This window comes from Fragaria vesca, linkage group LG2 (genome assembly GCF_000184155.1).
Source record: "Fragaria vesca subsp. vesca linkage group LG2, FraVesHawaii_1.0, whole genome shotgun sequence".
NCBI lineage: Eukaryota > Viridiplantae > Streptophyta > Magnoliopsida > Rosales > Rosaceae > Fragaria > Fragaria vesca.
The window spans coordinates 20,190,156-20,205,631 of NC_020492.1; the positions used below are offsets into that span (position 1 = coordinate 20,190,156).

Consider the following 15,476-nt stretch of genomic DNA (forward strand, 5'->3'; position numbering starts at 1 on the left):
GAGAGAGAGAGAGTAAGAGGAGGTACCGCCACTTGCCACGTGTGAGCTTCCATCGCATGAGATCGGAGAGCTCGGAGGTGGTGAGGTGGGGATTAGGGTTCCGGCGGCGGAGGAGAGACGGTAGCTGGTTGCGGTAAAACTCATCAAGAGAAACCAAGTTGGGTTTGTTGAGAGATTCTATGCGAGGTTGATAGGAAGAGAGGGCTTCCTTCCACAGACTCAGATTTGAACACTCGAATTCCATAACCGCCTTCCGGAGGGTTTCGCTTCCTTCCCGCTTTAATTTCTGCGTTTCTGGGAAACAATTTGGACTTTGGGTTGGTTATTCAATTTGAAATGGGTCGACCCGTTACCTCATTTTGGGCCGGACCCTTGTCACACTATCTAGAACCCACTTTCATCTTCTCAGTCGCTGACATTCAACGATTTTTGTATACTCGTTTTGTTTTCGACTCTTAAATTTAGATGTCATAATGATTGACAGATTGAGCAAAGTTTATTTGGTTGATTACTGACCAAGTATGACGTGAGAATGAGCCTCTTTTAAATTTCAAAATTCGGAATCTTGGTGTTTAGTTACCTGCTACCCTAATCAACTACACTATCTAACAAAAGTTAGTGCACTAGGAGGAACATCTCCTTTTCTGCTTTTGGAAAGGAAAAGACGAACACCAAATAGACTGTCATCGATGAATCCAAATTCAAAGCAAAGATTAAGTCATTAAACAAAGTGTGGCATGAACAACAAAGTTCTTTTGATTATGTTATTGATAGAGTAACTTCTGTCAAAATCTCATAGTCAATTCTAATTTTATGTTGAGATTGATTATTTCTGTACACAAATTTGACTCGATGAACCGTGACATGTTTGTTCGCTAACCTAATAAAAGATGAATTCCAAATGACATTATTTGTACTCTAGATTTGTAGAAATTTCGAGAAAACAGGTATTAGTCGTCTAACACAGGGCTATAATGCAGAATTAGGAGTCAGTAACAGAAGGCAGTAAGTGTGAGCTGTGAGGCCCTATAAATAGTGGAACACCTAAAATTGGATCATTTCTAAAAAAGAAAAGAACATCCAGCTAACAATAAGCAACAGAGAGAGAGAGAGAGAGACACGTCGTCTCGGATTCTCATTAGCGCAAAATGGTGGTGGATCAGTACCTGTTGGCCTGGATCTTCGCCTCCGTCATAGCTCTCATAGCGATGTACGGCACGGTGGCGACGAGGCGGAGAAATAACAACCGCCGAGCTTCGCTGGAGGAGGAGGAGAGAAGCCGCGGCTGCCTCATGGTCTCAGACGCGGAATGCAGATCGGCTGACGGCGACGTTGACGTCATCATCGTCGGCGCCGGTGTTGCCGGCTCTGCTCTGGCTCACACTCTCGGAAAGGTTGTAATTTCTCTGCCTTTATTCATTTTTTCTCGGTAAACAATTTGATACCTTCGTTTTCTTCTCGTGATTTTTGTGTTAGAATGAAATTATATTATGATGATCAGTGTTAAGTAAAGATTCAAAACCTTGTTATTAGGCACAATCATATAATTGCATGAAGGAATACTTTCATGTTATGAACAGTTTCAGAATCTGATAATTCAAGTTGGTGTTATTAATAAACCTCAATCTGTCATGTAGGAAGCACTAAAGGTTATTTCAATTTCTTGACAGGGAGAGTAACTTAAATTCTGGTCCTTTATTCTCATCAACAATACTTGAAGATTATGAACTTTTTCAAAAGTGAAAATCAGCAATATTTTTGTATTGGATGAAAATATGCATTCTTTTGTACTTTTCTTGTTTATAATTTTGAATTATTGTTTCTAACAATGCTTCTGAATGATTATTTATTTCCTGAAATTGTCTACTAGCTAGAACTGAGGCTTGTAAATAAAGGACAAAGTTGTATGGCTTTGTAACGAAGTAAGTCAAAATCAGACGCCTTATACTTGTACAGTGACACATTGTTCCTACCAAAAGGGAAATGTGCTGAAGCAAGAATCTATTTTACTCCCATGCATTTGTCAATTCATGTAGTTACATGGCCTGCAGTTTTGTGTGATTTTGCTTTACTGACCGAATCCAAGCTTACTATGGAGGTTATAACTTAAATAAACCTCTGGTGCAGTCTAAATTTTTCTTGCTGATATTTTGTGCTTGACCTTTTACATTTGTTTATACTGTAAACAACAGTTGAATTAGGCCACTATTCGTTTTTGATAACAAACAGACATAAAGTTGAAGACTACACCAGCAAAAGGAGTAACAAAGTATAAGGGACTTTATAAGTTCCAAGATTGAAACACATTTATGTCCTGATAGTATACACATCAGCTTGTGCCATGATTAAGCATAAGAGGTTTCCATTAGTTTGTCTGTAATCCACCATTGGTTTGTAACTTAGTATTATCCTTGTTCAATTGAACTCATGCTTCAAATGGCTAGGGAGATATCATTCTTCAAAAGGAAATTGGCTGTTACATTTTATTTTGTCAGACTTGCAAATTAATAAAAGTATTTTGAAATACAGGATGGACGTCAAGTGCGTGTGATTGAACGAGATTTGACAGAGCCAGACCGTATTGTTGGTGAACTGTTACAACCTGGAGGCTACCTCAAATTAATTGAGCTGGGACTTGAAGGTATTCCCATTCTCAACTTTTTTTTAAGCATATGGATATGTAATGATTTTAATGTATTAGTTTCTCTTAATCCAGTAGAATTAATGGACCAAATTATATATCATTGTATAATTCATTGTAGATTGTGTGGAGGAAATTGATGCTCAGCGAGTGTTTGGTTATGCTCTATTCAAGGACGGGAAAAATACTCGGCTCTCTTACCCCTTGGAGAAATTTCACTCAGATGTGTCTGGGAGGAGCTTCCATAATGGCCGTTTCATACAGAGGATGCGAGATAAGGCGGCAACTCTTCCCAAGTATATTTGTTATCCCTTGGTTGATGTAAACTAAATGTTGGGGATTCCACTGTTTATTTCTGGTCATTAAACTCTGATGAGTTTGCAAACTCTTTTTTTTTTTTTTTTTTTTGAGGACTTTCTATTTACTGTTAGATCTCTCCTTTTTCCTTCTTCAGTGTGCAATTGGAGCAAGGAACAGTTACTTCTCTGCTTGAAGAAAAGGGAACAATTAAAGGTGTGCAATACAAGACTAAAACAGGTCAAGAGATGACAGCATATGCACCTCTTACCATTGTTTGTGATGGCTGTTTCTCTAACTTGAGGCGCTCTCTTTGCGATCCTAAGGTGAGGTTGGATGATTACCATCCAACATGACTTAGATCAACATTTTTTTTTTTTTGGCTAATGCCTAGAATCTTATTCATTAGTATTGTGTTTTGCAGGTGGATGTGCCTTCTTGTTTTGTTGGTCTGATTCTGGAGAACTGTGATCTTCCACATGCAAATCACGGGCATGTTATCTTAGCAGACCCTTCCCCTATCTTGTTCTATCAGATCAGTAGTACAGAGGTTCGCTGTCTGGTTGATGTACCTGGACAAAAGGTTCCTTCCATTTCAAATGGTGAAATGGCCAAGTATTTGAAGACCGTGGTGGCTCCTCAGGTACACTAATATTTTTCCATCCAGATAACACTTGACATACAATTTAAAGACTTCGTTTTAACTCTTGTTTTTTGCGGCACTTCTTTATGAAGCATTATTCTGTACTTTCATTGCATGATACCTGAGGCTGATCATGTGACGCTACTGCTGCAGATTCCCCCTCAAATTTATGATGCCTTTGTAGCTGCAGTTGATAAAGGTAACATCAGGACAATGCCAAACAGAAGCATGCCTGCCGCTCCCTATCCTACTCCTGGAGCTTTATTGATGGGGGATGCATTCAACATGCGCCACCCTCTAACTGGGGGAGGAATGACTGTGGCATTGTCTGATATTGTTGTGCTCCGGGATCTTCTCAGGCCTTTGTGCACCCTAAATGATGCACCTACTCTATCCAAATATCTTGAATCCTTTTACACACTGCGGAAGGTAAGTTCTATCAATATGCTGGTGCTTCAAAGTTGCTGTTTCTGCTAGTTAGAGCTATATTTTATGGTTTCTAAAACATGGGAAAAGTTTAACTCAGTTTGGCTAATCTCCTAATTTGCAGCCAGTGGCATCCACCATAAATACATTGGCAGGGGCCCTTTATAAGGTCTTTTCATCTTCTCCTGATCAAGCAAGGAAGGAAATGCGCCAGGCTTGCTTTGATTATCTGAGTCTCGGAGGTGTATTCTCTATGGGACCAGTCTCTCTACTCTCAGGACTAAACCCTCGCCCCTTGAGTTTGGTTACCCATTTCTTTGCTGTCGCAGTATATGGTGTTGGTCGACTTTTGCTGCCATTCCCATCACCTAAACGCCTTTGGATTGGTGCCAGACTAATCTCTGTGAGTATAATCTGTTTATCGTTTGTTTCCGATAGAGTAGGAGAGATGCTTCTATCTGAGTTCTAAATGTGCTTCTTCGCTGCAGAGTGCCTCGGGAATCATTTTCCCCATAATTAAGGCAGAAGGGGTTAGGCAAATGTTTTTTCCTGCAACAGTTCCAGCGTATTACAGAACCCCCGTCTCAAGTGAAAAGATGAGAAAGAAGGATGATGGCAGAATTGCAGATGATATGTAAATTCAATGCATTCAATGGATAATAGATCATTGGAAGTAGATTTTGTGTCATAGGACTTCATGAGTTCATTCTTTCTAGTTTCTAGTATGTAATTGACACCAAACAAAAGAAAAAAGAAACAGAACTTCTAGTGTTCTAATGTGATTGCGTTGGACGTCTATGATCTTAATTTCATTTTACTGATATTGATCTATGCGATCCGATCCTGTATGAAATTCACAAGAAATTGATGGGAAGAACAAAAATAGCCAAAAGGAAAAGTACATTATTGGCATGAAGATGATTGACTAACCACAAGGATGTCAGAAAGATCATTAAATGATAAATGGTTACAGCACTAGCAACAGAATTGAGAAGTATATACGTTGTACATTCTGTGAGAAGTAATTCAAATATATTACAATGCCTCTGCATGTATAAAACCATGTACTCCAAAGACAGAGTCCTCCTCTACTTGATGTGTATCAAAAATTACCGATTATTCCTGTATAATACAATATTACAGACTCACTTTCGAGCTGCTCTCCAGGAGAGCTCCTGAGAATGTGAACATTATTCTACTCCACAGTTGGGTTGTTTGCTGTTGACTAGTAAGGTATAGAAATGCAGTTGACCCTCTGTGCTTCCAGTACACTTAATGATTTATAAATCTGTACCCAACAAAACAGATTCATGGGTTTCCCCTCTCTTTCTTTATGGCCTCATATGAGACCATCACTTCTTTGAACTTCGCTTCAGCAGCCTCTGCAAAAGAATACAAGTAATAACCTTCAGATAAGCCAAATGCAAAGTATTAGCATACATCTTACAAACATTGGGTAACAGCCAGTGATGGACACCTTTATTATCTTGGTTTTGATCCGGGTGAAATTCCTTTGCCTTGGTCCTAAATGCTGTCTGCAAGCATTATTACATGCATGAGGATAAGAGGACAAAGCAACCAAACAAACAAGCACAATAAAGAAATAACTTAGTTTCTCTATGAAGCTCTCCTACGACTACGAGATAAACATCCTGTGATTACTAAATACAACAGTTCTAATTTCAAATTTTTCATCAAGAAAAAACAACTGTTCCCAAGAATTTGTAAGTTAATAGGACCATAACATCTCTCTCAAGTCAATGAACTGTGAACTGTCAAGTGTAATATAGGAGCAAGTTGAAGTCATCAAATCAAGGGTAAGATACAGAACACAAAGGAAAAAAAGGAGACGATAGCTCTTAACAGTTGACAGTATATCAAAAGCAGGGAAATACCTTAATCTCAGCATCTGTGTAAGGTGCTTTTCTAAACCTGTTGAGAAACAAGAGGGAAATGTCAAGGTTAATGCTACTGATGAGATAAAGTAATTGAGAAAATGCATGAAAAACTACACGAGGGGCAAAATTGAAAAGTGAATTCAGAAATATTTTCTGACTGGATAACCAAGGACTCCAGTACATCACCCAAATATCAAATTACCAACACCAAGGGTGATCAAGTCTTAATCTACTGCACAAAGTGAGATATATTTAAACTATTGCATTTTGCTTGAAAGTGAAAAAGCTGTTTGGCAACATTTCCAGTTCTGAACATATCTAGGTTTATGTAAACAACTTTACCTGTCAAGGCCTAAAATTGAGTAGTGCTGCGATAACAAATAGTTGCTATGTTCTCTAGGAGTTTCTCTGTAGTTACTCCTTCTGTCTTTGAAGGATGCCTCAGTCTTCCAATACCAATCATCTCTTTGGAAATGTTGATGATATTGACCCTGGCCATTTTCCCTCCAGCTCTCGTAGCTCCTTTTGTGTTTGTTCCTCTCTCTATTGAACACACTCTGCATACGCCTTATACGTTCCTACATACAATACATAAAACGCATGAGTCAATTCAGAAATACTACTGGTAAAGCATATTAAGTCGAAACGAGATATAAAAAATGCAGTACAAACTGAAAACTCACCACTCTCTCCAATTCTTCTTCATACTCCTCTTGCAAGCGCCGATTATATCTTCTCCACGCTTCCTCCTGGAAAGACGTCCGATGCGTACCACCACTCCCTCCTCTCCATGTTGATTGTGATCTGAACAACTTTTGCAATCCAATCACAAAACATTATCAGCTCCAGTAGTTTCCAACCTAAAACATAATTTAACTCGAAACAAAAAAAAAAACGAAAAGCGGATCGATTCCAAGTAAACGCCAATAGCTACATTAACTAAGGTCTCACTTGCAACTTGATGAACTCGAACTAACACACACAAGAAGGCTTTCGAATTCATCAAAATCGATATCTACCTGAGAATAGACCCAATCAACAGTCCTACGTAGCTGAAAAACCTGCCAATTTCCCACGCAATTCTCAATTTCCCGAGCTATTTCCGATTGGATTCGCATTCACAAAGCAAACAAGGTTAAAAGAGGAAATGGAGCTTACCGCCAAAGTAGTTGCGGTGGCGCCAATGAAGCCGAAGATGAAAATCCCCCAGAGCTTCATGTCTTCCTCTTTGTTCTGATAAGGCCTCTCCGGCGTCCGCGGCCATTGGCTGCTCCGTTTCCGGTCATCGTCGTCGCCGCTCATTTTCCGGCGAAATAGATAAGCTTAAGAATCCGATTCAGCGATTCTTCCTCTTGGCAGATAATAAATGTGCGAGAAACCCAGCAAGCATAGTTAGGGTTTCAAACCAACAGAGAACAACAACCCCAAAAAAACTGTATCGGGTCTTTGGTTTCGTTTTCCCCAGTCTTCCACCGCTTCCTATCAAATAAGAATAGAAATTGGGCCTTTCTTTGGGCTTACAGTCGAGTTGTATAACAAGACTAAACCCAATCCTTGCAAGGACTAACCTTTATGATTAGAATTTTTTCCTAATATTGCTAGGACTGCTTCCTTGGTGCTATATATATACTAATCCCCGGATCACACCCATCAACAATCTCAATTGTCTACAAGAACACAAATAGAGAATGGCTTTAGCGAGAAAAGGAGAGGATCCAGTTATTGGAATAGATCTTGGAACAACTTATTCTTGCGTCGGTGTTTGGCAACACGATCGCGTAGAGATCATAGCCAACGATCAAGGCAACAGAACCACACCTTCCTATGTTGCTTTCACTAATACAGAGCGTTTGATTGGTGATGCCGCTAAGAACCAAGCCGACGTCAACCCAATAAACACTGTTTTTGGTACGTGGTTGTTCAATTATATATTTCTCAATATCATCATGTAGAACTAGTCAGAAAATTAATTTGAATGAGGTTATCTTTTATATACACTGGTTGATAGAATTTTATGTTACCTTAGACTTAAGATGCCTCTCTTTGGACACACACACAAAAGAAAGAGAAGAAAAAAAAAAAAAAAAAAGAACTTAGATGCCTCTAGATGTAACTCCAAACATGTCTACAAACACAATTTTGACTGCATCATCTCCCGCTAGCTATATTATGTTCATAATATCCAACTAAGTATGCTTTTGTTTTACAATTTTTCAGGCATAAAGAGATTGATTGGCAGGAAATTTAGTGATACATGTGTTAAGAGTGATATGAAATTATGGCCTTTCAAGGTTCGTGGTGTGGGGGACAAGCCCATGATTGTTATCGACTACAATAATGAAAAGAAGCAATTCACACCTGAGAAAATATCTTCAATGGTTCTTAGTAAGATGCGTGAAATAGCAGAGACCTACCTTGGAACGACTGTAAAGAATGTTGTTGTTACGGTTCCGGCGCACTTCAATAACTTTCAGCGACAAGTGACAAAAGATGTTGGTGCCATTACAGGTATGAATGTTATGCGTATTATTAATGAGCCAACAGCGGCAGCTATCGCATATGGTCTTGACAAAAAGGCAACGACTATTGGTGGCATAAATGTTTTGATTTTCGATCTTGGTGGTGTACTTTCGATGTTTCCCTTCTCAAAATAGAAGAGGAGGTTTTTGAGGTAAAGGCTACTGCGGGAGATACACATATTGGGGGTGAAGATTTTGATGATAGAATGGTGGACCATTTTGTGCAAGAGTTCAAGAAGAAGTACAAGAAAGACATTAGCACTGACCCAAAAGCATTGAGAAGATTAAGAACATCTTGTGAGAGGGCAAAAAGAACTCTTTCTGCAACAGCCGAAACTGTTATTGAGATTGATTCTTTATTTGAGGGTATCGACTTCAACTCTAAAATAACAAGAGCAAAATTTGAAGAGCTCAACATGGAACTCTTTTAAGACTGTAGAGAGATGTATAAGTGACACTAAAATCGATAGGAAAATTGTTGACGATGTTGTCCTTGTTGGTGGATCTACTAGAATTCCCAAGGTACAACAATTATTGCATGAGTTCTTTAACGGTAAAGAGCTATGTAAGAGCATTAATTCTGACGAAGCAGTTGCGTATGGTGCTGCCCTACAAGCTGCAGTTTTGCGCGGTGGCATTGAGAAGGTGCAAGACTTACTCATGTTGGATGTAACTTCACATTCCCTTGGCTATATGCGGTACACAGGAGATTTTGATGTTTTTATCCCAAAAAACACAACCATTCCCACCAAGAAATCTAAAGTTTACACAACTATTGAACAAAACCAAACTGGTTTAATAGTTGATGTGTATGAGGGCGAAGAAGCAAGAGCTATAGACAACAAACTGTTGGGTCATTTTGTGCTTGATGGAATCCCCCCTGGTCCAAAAGGGAAACCTCTTGTTACTGTTAGCTACGAGATCGATGCCAATGGAATTTTAACTGTGACCGCAGAGGAAAAACGACTCCGACTTAAGAAGAAAATTGTAATCTCCGATTATAGTTACGGATTATCTAAAATGGAAATTGAGAAGATAAAGTTAGAAGATGAGGAACATAACAAGAGAGTGGAGGCCAGATATGCATTGGAAGACTGCTCAACTAATCAAAGTTGAAGCTCCTTAATTAACTTTCACTGTGAAGTTGTGATGTTTATTCTAATTGCTTTTTACTTGTTATTGCGGTAGGTTAAGTCGTCTTGAGCAGTTCTTGAATTAATAGTCCATAATGGGAAACTTCCAAGTCAATTGAAGCGTTTAGCCTTGAACCTCACTAGTCTGAGGTTTTTTGTTTCATATTTTTTTTTCCCCATTTTATTTTCAATTGAAGCCAATGCGATGGTTATCACATTTCTCAATCGTGCTTCTCAGACACTATTGCCCTACAGATCTACAAAATTACTTTTCTGCTATTGTAGTTTCTATGTTTACAAGCTGAGTGTGGTTATAAAAGGGCAGAGGAGGTGGGATTTGCGGATCCTTTTTAGAAGTGAACGAGTCTCTTTATTCAATTCAACATTGTCCTTCTTCATCCGTTCTTCAACCAAAAATAGCATTGTACCAGCTTGAGCCTAAGTTCTTAGGAGTGAATTAAATGTCTCAGTAGTGACATGCCCAACATTCCGAAGGAAAACCACTAGTTCCTCTGCCTCTTCAACATTGCCTTCCTCATTGCCAAATACTTCTGCAATCAATCTTTGGTGGGGATCCCTTTTTTTCACACTACCAACTGCTTTCTTAAAATACTCTAGCACATTTTTCGTATGCTTTTGTTTCAAAAATCCCCCAAGTACTGTAACAGGGGGTGACACCATTTTGCACCATTCGACTACAGAAGGTTTCAGCCACATCCAGGGTCAGCATTGGTTTATTCACAAAAATCCCACGTTCTGATTTGTGAAAGTAGATATGCAAAACAAGCATAAGAAGTTTAGAACTCAATGAGCTTCTGAGGTGCTCTATTGTACTTCTCCGTTGACGGCCAAAACTGAACCTACTAGCTATGGAAAGATATATGATGTTATAACCGGAATCAGATTATTTGCATCTTGTTCCTTCTACTCTGGGTGAGATCTAACGACCATGATGGTCAAACATGCAAGCACTATGGATAACAGTAAGTAGATTATTATTGAAACGCATCAAAACGATATGGATATGAGCTAGAAGACCACAAGCTATTACCAACGCAATGTAGTCAATATAACTCTCAATTCATAATGACCTATCACCCCTGTGAATGCAATCATACATGACCATAATCTCTGGCTACTTTACCCCATCAAGGCCCTTGGAACATGAATATATCTATCGAGTCTAACAAGACCATAAAAACTAGCAACAAACTTGTCCAACTTATGCTTGATTGTTGGAATTCTCATTAGACTCCCACTCATATAGATAATTAATGGAGTTTCTCATCTTCTAAATCTGCTATCATACATGTATACTTAGCGTCGACATTCACTTTGGGGAAGCACTAAATACCTAACTACCGAACCGAAGGACAGCTAAATACCATACTCACTTTACCGACTTCGCAACCACATGACTATTTAGCTCACAATTCCCGTTCCGGGCGTAAAATTAGATTCTAAAAGTCTATCGAGATTTATATTTCTTTTGAAATAAGTCTCTTGACTAAACCAAAACTCAACTTAATATTTAAATGAGAAACTTGACAAAATTCAAAATGACAGTCTTTGAATTCACCATTTCTTAAAAAAGATTGGTCGAGCCTTTGGCCATTTCCATGACCTCAAGCTCAGCCACCCTATCACAAGAAGGAAGAATACTAATTCAACCATCTACAACAACCCCTAATTCCTAGCGTGTCTCTCCCACCGTTGCTTTAAAGCTCACCGCTTTCTCGCCGGACGGCGGCATTGCATGACCAACGCACAAAAATAACGAGACGGTCGTGACTCGTGAGTGACCACTTTCTAAGCAAAACATAATTGTCCAAATACACATAGTAATCAAAAGAAAACACAGCATAACACAAACAGAGCAAAGTAATCGAAAAAACAAAATAAAAACATAGGGGTCCAAATCAAATCACATCATAAACCAAGGGTTAAGTCTTAGTACACATACCGATGCAAATCCAAATAGTCTTAATGCATAACCTAACTTAGATTCGAAATACCCAACCCAAAATCCCCCATTATTCTAATATAGCCCTTGGTAGTGAATAATCCAAGTTACTTTACTTTAGCCTTGACGGCGCTTACCCTAAAGCCTAAAGGTACTTTTGGTGCCCGATGAGTTTCTTGATCACAACCTTCGCCTTGAAAATTGCCAGAAACTTCTTGGTCGCTCCATCTTTCGTGGGATCAACCTTTTTGGACCGAATGATCTTGACCTTCGACGGTGATCCCTTGGAGCTTTTCTTTTCCTTGAAAGCTCTTCATGGCAGCACAGAATTTCCAGAAAATGTCAACCGATTCAGAATTCTCATCTTTCGTAGACACCAAGTACTGAGAAAAAAAAGAAAAGAGCTAGCTAGAGTTTAATTTCATTTGTCAAAATCAAGGAAGAAAATTTCGACCCTCTAAAATATGGAAATTTTGACAGAAATTTTGAAAAAATATCGATTGCAGTAAAAAAATGAGAAAATTGACCGAAATTTGAAGAAAAATAAGGAAATTGTAAACCAAACTTTAAGAGATGTTTGTTTTCTATATTATGTACTATATTTGAAATTAAAACCTTGAATAAACATTGATCTATAGGGAGTTGTAGTAAGTTAAGGTGAAAAAGTTAGTGTTGAACCGTTAATAATTCTTAAAAGTTTACTTTAAACATTTTTTTTTTAATGGTTGGAAACCCAAATGGAGGCTAGACCATCACGTCTTATATACATAGATTGATATAAGGTAGATATATTAAAAAAATGAATTAAGAAGTGTAGATAAATTTTATTTTTATTTTTATGAAAGTGTAGGTAAAAAAGTTAGTTGAGGATTAGACATTTACCTAATTTTTTATTTTTCAGATTTGAAAAAAAAACCAATATTATTATAAAGATACTAAAATAAATAAGTTGGATGGTTAATATGGTTAGTTAAGGTGTTAACCTTATACCAACCCAACCAAGGTTTGAATCCCTTGGCTGCAAAACATTATTTTGTCGTGCAAATCAGTCAAAGTCAAAAAGTTTGGCGGAGGACCACACTCACCACATCCATTCAAATTTCGGCGGCAAAATATTTGGGCGGGAAAATTTTCTAGGGGATTTCAAAGTTTCGGCGAGATATTGAAAATATCGCGAAATATCGCTAGTTTCGGACAAAAAATTATGGAGTGAAAAATTTATTTCGCTGTGTGAAAAAACCGAAATTTTCGGCAACATTTCACCAAAAATTTCGATTTTTTCTTCCTTGGTCAAAATAATGATGATGTATTGTACGTACTGCTAATATTATTGATTGTTCAGGCTTATAGACCAAGGTGTTTGCTACCAGCTGTGTAAACTTAACGAACATCTTCATCTCTCAATTAGTAGTTGATTCAAGAAGTATTTCAAGAATAAACCCTAAATGAGAACTAGTATGTGTTGTCAGTGACAGTGACAGTGACAGTGACAGTGACAATGACTCATTGTAACATCTGTGTTTTATTAATTTTAAATTAAGTTTTGTTTAGTATTTAAAATGTTTGTTTAAAAAAAAAGGAGAAAGACCTGAGCTGCATAACACAGCAGTCTCTCTTCTCTCTCTTCTCTCTCTTTTGTCTTTTACTATCGGTTTCAACGTCAAAACAAGGGGAGCAAATATGAGGTGTTGAAATCTAAGCCTATAGATTTTAGCCGACTAGTCTAGAGAAATCTAAGCCTATAGAATGAGATAAGGATGAGAAGGTCGGCTGAGTTAGATCAAAATGGTTTGAGAGTAGAAACAGCTTTTGGACAAGAAGAGAAACCTAGAGAAGAATAGGTAGAGAGAGGAACACCCCTTTTCAATTTTTTTTTGGCAAAGGTAGATTCAATTCTTACTCTGCTAGTTTTATTTCAATTTGTTCTTAGGTTCTGTCAATTCTATTTACTTTGATTTTGGATTTTGAGATTGAGATTATGATTCTTATATTTGATTCTAGTTGGAAGTTTAAATTCTTAGACATGTTTAGACAGCAAAATAGAATTCGAAAATGATATTTTTGATTAGAATCGTTGTTGTTGTAGCTCAAGAACCATGTTCTTGAGTTTGGGTGTCCAAATCGAATTCGAAAATGATATTTTTGATTAGAATCGTTGTTGTTGTAGCTCAAGAACATGTTCTTAGACATGTTTAGACAGCAAAATCGAATTCGAAAATGATATTTTTGATTAGAATTGTTGTTGTTGTAGCTCAAGAACCATGTTCTTGAGTTTGGGTGTCCAAAGCAATTTCTGGGTCTTTTTTTAGTCAATTGTTTGTTATGTTTAAAATGATTTCGTGTTCTGGAAATCTGTTCCTTTTCGTTCTGAAGCTTTAGAACTTGTTTTGTTACTTTAAAAGTCGAATTAAAGTTTCAAAATCAAGTTTGTCAGTTGCTGCAAATTTCCAGAATTCTGCAAAAAAACTGATTTTCTTGCCTATTTTGAGGCAGAATATCTTTCTGCTCAGACCTTTGTTTTAAAATTCGAAAGTGCTTATGTACTCCTCATATATCTACCTATGTGTGTGTTAAATTTCACAGGATTTGGTTAACATTTGGTTTGTCAAATTGTTTGCCAAAAACAAGAGCAGATTCAGCCAAAAGCTGAATTTTCTGGGTTTTCAGATTTTTGCTTCAACTTTGAGTTAGCATAACTTCCTATCCAGGACTTTGTTTTTAAAAATAAAACTATATACTTAAAGCTTGTAATCCCATCTTTCAAATAGGCTTTGGTTCAGAAACTTTTGTTGGATTTGAGTATGTAAAAAGGGAAGCCAAACACAGCATCTTTATCACTGTTTTAACACTGTTGAAACTGAATTTTGTTCTAAACCAATTTATTTTGGTGTTAGCTGAGTTCACTATTTTCAGTAACTTTGTAAACAACTTTTGAATATTGTTTAGTATCTCTTATATAGTTTAAAGTAGTAGAGTTTCTTATTTATGTGTACTACTTTTAACTTAGTTACTAATTTTAATTTATCATTGTTTGTATGTACTTTACCTTTACCTTTACCTTTTGGGTAAGGTTTCGGAGATGATCTTGGCGATCCACCAATCTAAAAAGTGAAGATGAGCTCGAGTTTTTGCTGTGTAAATCGAGGTAGGGTTTGATGAGGTGTTTGCTTTTATTGTGCTATTGTGTGGCTATTACTTGAATTGTTTGATATTGGATTGCTTGATATCGAATTATTTGACATTGAGTTGTGTGGCATTATTTAAATTAAATGTTGGATGATATTGAGATCTTGAATCGATTATGATACGTCTATTTTGACGGCATGTTGTTTTTATCTTGAATTTATATTACATGATATTGTGGGGAAGGAATGAAGTTGGAGGTGAAAAGGAGAATGAGTGTTCGGGAAGATATGAGATATTATTATTATTGAAAAACCTTTTGTGTAGTTGAGTTTTCTCATGGGTTGTCCAAGATCCAGGGTAGCCCACACGTGCACAAATTCAGGGAATGTATGCCCCTTCGATGATGGACATCAATAAAACGATCTTATCGGGTTTCGGGTTTGGAGACCATGAGTATAACAAATGAGTAAATTGTATTTGAGATTGATGTGAGGTGTGGGATGAGAGTTGAGTCCATATTGCATCCATGCATTCTCGATATGTCATGTTTGTTTGTTTGTTTTGATTCGTATGTAATGTCATGCTTTATTAATATATTGACTAGCCCTACTGAGCGTTGCTCACCCCCATCAAACCTCTTGCAGGTGTGGTTCGTGAAACATAGAAAATGTTATATTATAAAGGAAAAAATTCAGTTTACTACCCTGAACTTTAGGTCTAAAATCAGTTTGATACCTCATCTTTTTTTTAATCAGTTTCATACCTAAACTTTCAAAATGACATCAATCTCGACCAAAATGACTAAAATAACCCTGGTTAATCTTTTTACC

At 37.4% G+C, this 15,476-nt stretch overlaps 3 protein-coding genes and 1 pseudogene across 3 annotated transcripts in view; 2 read left to right on the forward strand and 2 right to left on the reverse strand.

Moving 5' to 3' along the window:
* Positions 1-290, reverse strand: part of LOC101296920 — a 1,565-nt gene extending 1,275 nt beyond the window's left edge. The window contains exon 1 of the mRNA XM_004290951.1: positions 27-290. Coding sequence (XP_004290999.1) covers positions 27-244 — 218 coding nt within the window. The 5' untranslated portion in view covers positions 245-290. The remainder of the gene's footprint in view (positions 1-26) is intronic.
* A 780-nt stretch (positions 291-1,070) lies between these two features.
* LOC101297207 (squalene monooxygenase-like) lies at positions 1,071-4,782 on the forward strand. Its single transcript, XM_004290952.1, has 8 exons — positions 1,071-1,394; positions 2,530-2,641; positions 2,763-2,937; positions 3,096-3,264; positions 3,363-3,581; positions 3,735-4,010; positions 4,132-4,410; positions 4,496-4,782. Exons 1-8 carry the CDS (start codon positions 1,149-1,151, stop codon positions 4,643-4,645), a joined length of 1,626 nt encoding a protein of 541 aa, XP_004291000.1. The 5' UTR covers positions 1,071-1,148; the 3' UTR covers positions 4,646-4,782.
* Positions 4,783-4,975: 193 nt separating this feature from the next.
* On the reverse strand, positions 4,976-7,359 carry LOC101297501. The gene is made up of 7 exons (XM_004290953.1): positions 7,064-7,359; positions 6,925-6,966; positions 6,589-6,717; positions 6,248-6,483; positions 5,903-5,939; positions 5,485-5,542; positions 4,976-5,389 (listed from the first exon to the last, which is right to left on the reverse strand). Exons 1-7 carry the CDS (start codon positions 7,205-7,207, stop codon positions 5,316-5,318), a joined length of 720 nt encoding a protein of 239 aa, XP_004291001.1. The 5' UTR covers positions 7,208-7,359; the 3' UTR covers positions 4,976-5,315.
* Positions 7,360-7,593: 234 nt separating this feature from the next.
* LOC101303304 lies at positions 7,594-9,814 on the forward strand (annotated as a pseudogene).
* Positions 9,815-15,476: the final 5,662 nt, after the last annotated feature.

What these genes read in the sequence shown, in the direction of transcription:
- LOC101297207 (XM_004290952.1), top strand. Translation starts at nt 1,149, where the DNA reads ATGGTGGTGGATCAGTACCTGTTGGCCTGGATCTTCGCCTCCGTCATA. An exon ending in AAGGCGGCAACTCTTCCCAA is followed by an intron (nt 2,938 to 3,095) that starts GTATATTTGTTA and finishes TTCCTTCTTCAG; the next exon opens with TGTGCAATTGGAGCAAGGAA. An exon ending in CCTTTTACACACTGCGGAAG is followed by an intron (nt 4,011 to 4,131) that starts GTAAGTTCTATC and finishes CCTAATTTGCAG; the next exon opens with CCAGTGGCATCCACCATAAA.
- LOC101297501 (XM_004290953.1), bottom strand. Translation starts at nt 7,207, where the DNA reads ATGAGCGGCGACGACGATGACCGGAAACGGAGCAGCCAATGGCCGCGG. An exon ending in TTGATTGGGTCTATTCTCAG is followed by an intron (nt 6,718 to 6,924) that starts GTAGATATCGAT and finishes GGATTGCAAAAG; the next exon opens with TTGTTCAGATCACAATCAAC. An exon ending in AAGAAGAATTGGAGAGAGTG is followed by an intron (nt 6,484 to 6,588) that starts GTGAGTTTTCAG and finishes TATTGTATGTAG; the next exon opens with GAACGTATAAGGCGTATGCA.